This window comes from Emydura macquarii, unplaced genomic scaffold (assembly GCF_026122565.2).
Source record: "Emydura macquarii macquarii isolate MOO-44397 ecotype Brisbane River unplaced genomic scaffold, CSIRO-AGI_Emac_v2 contig_1230, whole genome shotgun sequence".
Classification (NCBI taxonomy): Eukaryota; Metazoa; Chordata; order Testudines; family Chelidae; genus Emydura; species Emydura macquarii.
In genome coordinates this window covers 20,169,247-20,178,042 of record NW_027131367.1, presented here as the reverse complement: position 1 = coordinate 20,178,042, position 8,796 = coordinate 20,169,247, and the positions used below count along the sequence as shown (strand labels likewise).

At 50.3% G+C, this 8,796-nt stretch overlaps 1 protein-coding gene across 7 annotated transcripts in view; it reads left to right on the top strand.

Annotated features, from left to right (window-relative positions):
- Positions 1 to 2,964: 2,964 nt before the first annotated feature.
- The window catches only part of MYOCD (myocardin), a 73,827-nt gene continuing 67,995 nt past the window's right edge, over positions 2,965 to 8,796 (top strand). For 4 of the 7 annotated variants that reach the window (XM_067547742.1, XM_067547741.1, XM_067547739.1 and 1 more), the window contains exon 1: positions 2,965 to 3,230. In XM_067547742.1, the coding sequence (XP_067403843.1) occupies positions 3,176 to 3,230 (55 nt within the window). In that variant the 5' untranslated portion in view covers positions 2,965 to 3,175. Of the gene's footprint in view, positions 3,912 to 8,796 lie in introns of all 7 variants that reach the window. The other 3 variants (XM_067547740.1, XM_067547744.1, XM_067547743.1) reach the window with 2 other exon arrangements.

The following is an 8,796-nucleotide window of genomic DNA, read 5'->3' as shown; positions in this document are numbered from 1 at the left end:
TGAGTCCACCTGGCTGCAGAACAGCGCTTACCCAATGTGCTCATTGCGTAGATACTCACCCCACAGGCACGCTGCCTCTGGGAATGGGCTGCCGGGGGCTGGACACCTGGCGGGAGCCGGGGCCCCCTTCTGTTTCACAGCTCCGTGCGCTGCAAGCATGGAGATTGTCCCCACGAGCCCCTGAGACCTCTCGCCCGTGCTGACGGTGACGCCCCTGCAGAACGGGGGCACCAGACCCTGGCCTCCTCTGCTCCCCTTCATTCTCCATCCTGCTCCTGACCTGGTTTGGGGCATTTCCCCTTGCTGCTTAATGACCGGCCCTCCTGCCTTCAGGCCCTTTGCGTCTCTCCCTGGCTTCCTGCGCTCGCTGAGTTCTACCAAGGGACTTCGCTGCAGCTCACACCAGCCGGCCCTGACTTCGCTGTGCACCCTCGCTCTGCCAGGCAAATCGGGACTATCCCACTGGGCCTCATCTACACTAGCCTTGTTCCACCATTGCTCCCCCAGAGCCGCCCACTGGTGAGAGCAGCAGTGACCTGCTAGTACACACATGGCCCTTAGGCCATAACGCGCTGTCATAGAGACCCCTCCCCCGGCCCGCAGGCCATAACACGCTGTCACAGAGACCCCTCCCCCGGCCCGCAGGCCATAACACGCTGTCACAGAGACCCCTCCCCCGGCCCGCAGGCCATAACACGCTGTCATAGAGACCCCTCCCACGGCCCGCAGGCCATAACACGCTGTCACAGAGACCCCTCCCCCGGCCCGCAGGCCATAACACGCTGTCACAGAGACCCCTCCCCCGGCCCGCAGGCCATAACACTCTGTCATAGACCCCTCCCCCGGCCCGCAGGCCATAACGCGCTGTCATAGAGACCCCTCCCCCGGCCCGCAGGCCATAACGCACTGTCATAGAGACCCCTCCCCCGGCCCGCAGGCCATAACACTCTGTCATAGACCCCTCCCCCGGCCCGCAGGCCATAACGCACTGTCACACAGACCCACGTTGATGATCTGGAAGGGCAGGGAACCAGCACATCAGTGAAACTTGCAGTCAATGCTGAAGAGAAGAGGGAGGAGTCATCCAAGGGACACAGCGGGGAGAGTTGTATGGCAGCACGGGAGACACCTTGGGAAAACAAAGGTGAAACATTTAGGGAGAAATAATCTGGAACATGGAAAGCCCAGCACAGGCGTCTGGCTGAGGAAGGCCGGGGCCAACGGGCAGTAAAGTAACTATGAGGGGGGAAGGACCATGCAATATTGGGCTACAGATGTTGAAAAATCTCATCCTGGAGGAGGAGGATTCGAACTCCACTCAGCAGGCTCTGGTGCGGCCCCATCCAAACAATGCCATTCACAGCAATATTACAGAGCAACTAAGAGGTTAAGGCCTAAGGGGCTGGTGTGGAGGAAACATTAAAAGAGCGAAACATAGCTTCAGAAAGTTTAAGGCCAGAAGGGACCATTAGATCGTCTAGTCAGCCTGCCTGTATATCACTGGTCAGCACATTTCATTCAGCTTCCTCTGTACTGAGCCCAGCAGCTTGTGTTTGGCCAAGCGAGGAGTTTAGCCAGGAGACTCGACACTAGCAGAGCACGTGAGAACCGTGTGCGAAGCACGTAAACGAGCCCCACAGGTGCAGAGGAATTCTTCGGGGGCGAGTAGGGACGAGGGGGAAGTTTAGGGAGCGTACCAGGAAGCGGGCTGTATTATTAGGCTGGGGAATGGCCTCTCAGGGAAGAGATGGCAGTGGTCCGGTGCCTTTGACATTGAAAACACCGTGGGACAAAGCAGCAGAGAATTTATAGCAAGGTTCACCCTCACGGCGCCTGGGGCTCCCGTCTCTAGCATCGGATTCTGTGACATTCTTGGCAAATTTTTCACTCCCAAAGTCTCATTCTGGTCAGATACAAAAAGGAAAACCCTCCCTCCTGGACCCTGGTAGGGGGTCTCTGCCTGTCGTCCTTTCCATGGACCAGGCTATGCACGGATTTGTATCCTACTGACTGTGTGTTTGCAAAGGCACGGCCAGCTCTGAGATGAGCTAGATGGGAACTGGGGAAGCATCCTTGGTCTGTACTGAACAAAAGAGTGATTTTAAACTGCAGTAACCTCAGAATCTTACATACTCAGCCACAACAGATAAGTCAGCTATAGAATGATTGATTTTATCAAACATTTTGGGCCTGGCTGGGAAGGTGGCCATGCAGTTACTAGGAGACTGTGTTCCCTACATAAACTCTATTTTGGGCTACTTCTACTTATCTGCGGGTTATCTGTATCAGAATGCGATAACGCTCTGCGAGTCCGTGCATAAACCGACTACACAGCACAGTCCATCAGCATATCGCGAGGAACCTCAGCAGAACCAGATGTGGAGGACATGGCAGTAGGCTGGCAATGCTGCATGCCTCACAGGGACATTTTGACTCCTTAGAGGGATGAAGTCGCAACTTCTGTACCTCAGAGACCATAAGAGCACAATAAGCTAATATCCCCTTCATGCAGAAACAGAGGGAGCGACACCTAATGTCCCTGAAGTCCTACAAAGAGAAGTATTTGGTTACCATCAGAGAACGAGGTGCCCCACTTATGTTCAAGTTGCAGCTATTAAGCCCCCGCTCCAGGTTCTGTGCAGTTAAGCCCTATCGCCTGGAATTCCCGGTGGCTACGTCTCACCGTGCTGGAAAGAGTTAAGCCCTGGGTCTGTTGATATTTCAGAGCTGCTCTGAAGCCGGCTGTCTGAGACAAGAGCCTCCTGATTGGCCAAGTTCCTGTTGGTAGTAATAAGCATCAGATATCAAATTCTGTCTTTCCTAAGACCCTTTAGTGATAGTCACTGCTCCCTGCTAGACTATGACATCAGCCAGGACACCCAGTGATGCTGCTGATAGTAAACTCTGAGCAGGAGGAGGGTCCTGCGAGCTAAAAGTGAATTAGTTCAACCCAGCACAGGGGAGAGCAGTTGGTTTCTGTGGAGGGTCAGTGCTGGATGGGACCAAATCTTTTAAAGTCACTTGCTGCTTTCTACAAGCCCAGCTCTCAAAACATCCAGAGCCTCCCAGGAGGGTTGGATGACTCCTGGTGCCCTCGCAGTGGTCAGCTTGTCTCCTTGGCGCCAGTTCATGGTTTAAGTGAGGGGGCTTCTGGACCTGTTCCCAGCGAGTCACCATGACACTGCTGGGTTCGGAGCATTCCTTGCTGATTCGGAGCAAGTTCAGATCAGGTAGGGCTAAGCGTCAAGAATTTCTTCTAAAGCTTTCCTCTCCTGCAAGCCTCAGCCGTACGTACGCTGGTTTTCATTAAATGTTTGGAAGCCGCATGCAAGTAAAATAATAAGGGAGTCGTAAAGCTGTCATGGCTTTGCTCTCACAGAGGCTGTTCTGCAAATGAAGAAATGCATTTTCCTTCTTCTCTATTACTTTTTAACTGCTTTTCCGTTGCTTTCGATTTATGTCTGTGGTGTATGTTGGTAAAGCTGCAGTTCCCAGTTCTCTTGGCCTGGGCCCCATTCAAAAGGAACTGGGTCAGAAATCCAAAAGAGCAGCTGTGAAAAACAACATGCTTAATCCCCTCCATATATTCCAGGTGCGACCCCGTATATACATGCTAGTCAGAGAGAAGATGGGTCTGACATTTACTCTGACATCCAGGCCGTTGACTTTGTTCCATTAAGTTGTGACTAATTGGACAAAAATGAATTTGCAGAAATGCGTCAGTTTTAGGAGTAAAAATAACAAATGGAACATGCAAAATATTTAAAGTGACATCATCAGAGAAATAAAACCCGAGCCAGCCAGCTGAGTGCCACTCTCGGAGGGTTTGCAACTAAAAACATGACCCAGCCTTGTGAGTTAGTGGAAGTCCTAGTGAAGGGCTTCCCAGAGGACAGTCTGCACAAGTGAAGGTGAGTGAAGGTGAACTATGGGACAGTCACTTCTGACTCAGCCCCTCTGCTGGGCATGAGTGACTTTATTCGTGTTCTATATTTCTAATAAATACGGTGTGTGTATGTGTGTGTGTTGCTCATTCTTTTAACTGACATTAATTAATGGTAATTAATTGATCATAATGCTAGAAAAAAGTATTTGTCAGTCTGCTCTTAGCTTCAGTGTGATGATGGTCTCTATAGTTCTACTACACATGGGGACGCATAGACAAACTTATGTCCGCACGTCCCATATATAATGCTGTATAGCCCATTCCAGACCATCTCCCGTGCTGTATTTTGCCTTTTTGTATGCTGCGGGTAATAAGAAGATCAGAGGCTTCTGATACCAATGCTAGACATGTGTGGTGTTATCAGGATCTCTTAGATAGCTGGGTGGTCAATTTAAACTTTGTTTTCTTAGTAAATACAAAGTTGGCAGTTGGTTAAAAACCCAAGTGTGTGTGGGGAAACACAAGGGTCCTAGTCTGGCTGAGTTGTACACAGCTTGGGTCCAGGGCTTTGGTGTGGTTTCCATATCGCTAGGATCTTACATTTCATTAGATTAAGTCATTCCTTAGATTTTGTTGGTGTATTATGGTACAGTGCCGTTCATTTGAAGGAAGTCTCCGTTCCTAACAATTCACGCAGCAACTCCAAAGCAATACTGCCACCTTTCTGATGAGAGGGGGATGGGGCTGTGTTCTGTGTCACCACATTCTTTTCAAATGAACCAGTCTTGTTTTTAAGACTCATTTCTGGGGTATTTGTAAGCGGGTTTTATTATGGAGCTGACAGCGGCCTTTCAAAACGTATTTGTCAAATGAGTCCTTACTAAAAGTAAACTTTAGGGTCTTTACATGCATAAATTCTTATGCTTTTCAGCAATTTTAATGCAGTCGACTTATGGGTCATTCTTCACGATGTGCCTTTTGTTCCCGCAGCTGCCACCGCTTGCTAGATGGCTGCTGAAAGACGATGCCAAGTTGACAATATTTTGCCTATTTATTATTTTAGTGCAAACCTTCCCCCCAGCCCAGATTTGTGGCGGTTCGCTTCTAGCCGTGGTGCAGGTGAGTGCATGAGCACCCAGTGCCAGCACTGACAGCAGCACAATTGCTATTCATCCCAATCCTAGCTGGTGACACATCGCTAAAACTGGGGATGCGGGGGGAGGGAGGAAACGCTGAGTGTCGGCAGAAGCCAAGGAATACTATAGACAGGACTGCTGTCTTGAGTCGGAGTTAAATTGCCACCTAACATGCAATAAAGGAGACAAACTGTGTGAATGTCTGAAATGATCCATCTCTGTTTGGAGCGATAAGTTGTTTCTAGGCCTGATGCTCCCCTGGGCTGAGGTTGACATTGCACAAAACCTGCACCCACGGGCTGTAAATCGCTAGCGCTGATGTCAGGGAGTGGTGTACTCGGATTTGGTTGGACCTCAGACCCACTTTGCCCTGGTGTAAATGACCCACGGGGGCAAGGCAAGGGGTGTCGGGCCCTAATAGGATTCTCTATTGCCTTGGAAATGGTGCTAAGCAGGCAGAGATCAAGCGTTAGGCTCTGATCATTGCCTCAGATGCTAGACGGGATGAACTGTTCTCCGTGACTCATGATCACCCGTGGTTTTTGAACAGTTACATGTCGATGTTGCTAAGGCAGCAGTCGGAGTGGATTCTTGCCGTCGCTATATGGTTGAGTTGACTGACCTGCAGAGAGGGCTATCAGAGTGCTAGCGGGCATTGGAAACACGGTACTTGTCTGACTGGCATGTCATGGCTAACACTAGAATCCTCTTTCATCTCCACATCACTTAGCGGGGGTGGCAACCTGATGATACAGACGTATAGCTGTTGCCCTTAGAGTTGTTTGAATCATTTTGACCTATTGGTAGCCCATCTCTTCTAGTCACTTGGTTCCATTTTGGTAGTTTCAGTGGGAATCAGGAAGGAAATGAGTTTCTGCAGGCAGGAATAAACAGATGGAAATGGTCTCTATCAGGCCAGGTTCTCTAGGAGGTCCCTGGTAACCCTCCCTTGAGTCCTGCGCCCAGAACAGACATGGCAAGTTTCTCTCCGCCCAGCTGCCCGCAGTGGAGGGGAAGGTGCTCGGCACAGCTGTATCATGTGCAGAGACGGCAGCAATCACCGTATAGTATAATGAATAGCTGCTCCGAGTGGAATTTGGGAAACCTAACTCTGGTTTGAAATGCAGAATAATCTACACGTCAGCAATCCCAATGTGTTGCAGGCACCAAGGTTTTCTCTCCTCCCATTTCCTAGGAGTAAGAGACAAGGATTCATGTGTGTGTTTATTTTGTCTATTTTGTAAAAGATAAATACACAAACCTGAGGTCATCCTGACAAATTTTGCAGGAACAATGATTCTTCTTGCTTGCCTGGCTGCCACGCTGTCCTGCAGGCTCCAAGTATCAATGGGATCGCATTAAATCAACTGGGACATAGAAAGGGCTGTTCCAGGAACCTTTCTCCCTGAATGTATTTAACTCTTCCCAGAACAAACCATTCCTATGGATAGAGCCCATGCACCAAAGCAACTCAGTTTCACTCAGACCTTATTGGAATGCCATAGTCACACACCGTGCGCAAACTCTGATAGCTAGAACATACAGGGAAACACCCGGAGCTGTCATCTTGTTTCCACCTTCCCTGGCCAACCAATGAGGAAACAGATTTAAAAGGTCCTACGCCGTTAGTACCGCAGCATTAGGAATGAAGGTATAACGTTCTAGACACATCTCAGCATGATTTGGTGCCCTAGTCTAACAGTGGGCAGCTTGTGTGATGTGTCCTAAGGTGCCAATGAGCCTTGGTTGGCTGGATGAAGGAGCTGCAGCTGGGGTTCCAGTCTGTGTGTAAAGGGTGAAGACGTAGGTTGAGTCCTCTGGCTTGCAGTGAAATAGGAGATGGGAAAGGTGTTTTCTCTGGACTTACATGGAGCAGAGATGATTCCCCCTGAATATCTGAGTGAATGTGTCAAGGGCTAATGGCTGATATTAGGTGGGGAGAAAAAGTAGCTGAAGCATGGTAACTGAGAGCAAGGGAATTTCTGGTGGATAGTTTGAAGACAGTTACGGGGACAAGGTCCAACTTCAGGCTGTTAGTGGAATCTTGACTCGAAATTGCCAGGTATTCAAACAACGTCTGGTTTTGTTTAATTTCAAATAACTACAACGAATGTGCTTTAAATCAGTGTATGTGTTTACAGGCATAACCCTATCTTAATTAACTACATTGTTGACTGAGAGTTCCTTCTGCCTTTTTATAAAGTACTGAAAAACAAACTTGTGAAAACTCCAGGTATGTTGGTCTGGGTCTTGGTTTGATCTTAATAAGCATCTTGAACCTGGCTGTTTTAGCTGATGGAGCTAATTGAACCTCTCCAGCAGTGGTGAACTGCAGGCAAGGGAGAAGGGGTGTGCGTCGTGGCACTGACAAGGGTCAATGTATTGAGTTGTGACTGGGAGGAGAGATATGAGTTCGGGGAGGAGGCGGAAATATTGCCTATGCTCCAGTGCTGAAAGGGTTACACCTCTGGGCAGGTGGGGACGAGGAACATAAAGAATTCACAACTGCAGGTGACACTCTTTGCTCTGCTGAGCCCTGGGAGAGACGTCCTGGGCTGGGCACTCCTTAGAGATGAGTCTCCAGATGTCGCCCCAAGGGCAGCATTGGTTCTCAGTGAGTCCAGGGGATTCCACGGGACCCACACACCCATTCCCTCCACCTCAGCAGCTTGCAGGGCCAGCTCTTGTCAGCTCTGGGATCACCTCTGCAGGGAAAGGAAGGGGATGTCTGCCGTTCTCCCTGGGGAGTCTGGGAAAGCTGCTTAGAAAGTCAAATCACAGCAAAAGAGTCAGGAACGATCCTTGTGGACAGGAACATCCTCCCTGTGCCTGCCCATGGGGTTACGCCCAGCAGCAGTGACCCTGCCAGATGGTCCGAGAGCGGCAGCTGAGCCCCAAGAGGTGATCCAGGCAGGCAGGTGGTCATGGCAGAGGGCTGGGGAAGCTCATTGGGACCTGGGCAGGAGGGATGGTTCCTCTGCACTCTGACAGGAGGCAGGCGTGAAGCTGACGGAAACACTCGTCCTCTCGCCCCCTACAGGCCTTGGTAAAGTCAATTCTCAAACAGTCTTAAGGATGATCTTGGGCTGGATCATGGAGCTGGGACAGATTTCCCCCACAGAAAAGCAGTTGTCTAAATGCTCTTGTTAAGCATAGCAATAAGGTTTCCCTGATTAGCCCTGGTCCAGTGAGCGAAAGCGATGGCTCCTCACCCTGCAGATCCATTCACATGTGTGGGCCCTCTGGAGGGGGCGATTGCAGAGTGAGCCACCAACACAGGGACGCTGACAGCTGTTGTCAATTGGGGAATGGTGTTCGTGCCAAAATTTTCAAACAAGGGTGCCCAATCTCGGGCATGGAAGTGTGCAAGCCTTTCCCGTGGTCCCTGCGCCTTGGTCTCCCCATCTGAGAACGGGAACAATGTCACTTACCTGTCTCAACAGAATGTAACGGGCTAACATGTGAGGGCATTGATGCTGGCCCTTCTACTCTGTACAAACGTTCAGTCTGAGTACATTAGGGTTTATAGTCCCAGCCCAGCTGGATCCTCTGCAATTCACCGGGTGCAAATGGCCTGGCCTGCTAGTCTGAACTGCCCTAGGCCAGACGCAAACCAGGAGGTTCATGACCTATTGGAAACAACTGTCCCAGATGAGCCACCGGGCAGACTTCTTGGGTGCAAGCACTACTCCCAGATGGACGTCTTCTGGCCCAGTCGCTAGGAGCTGTGCTGAGCTGGGAGCTTCCCCATCTCAGCTGGTCTGGGCTCTGCTG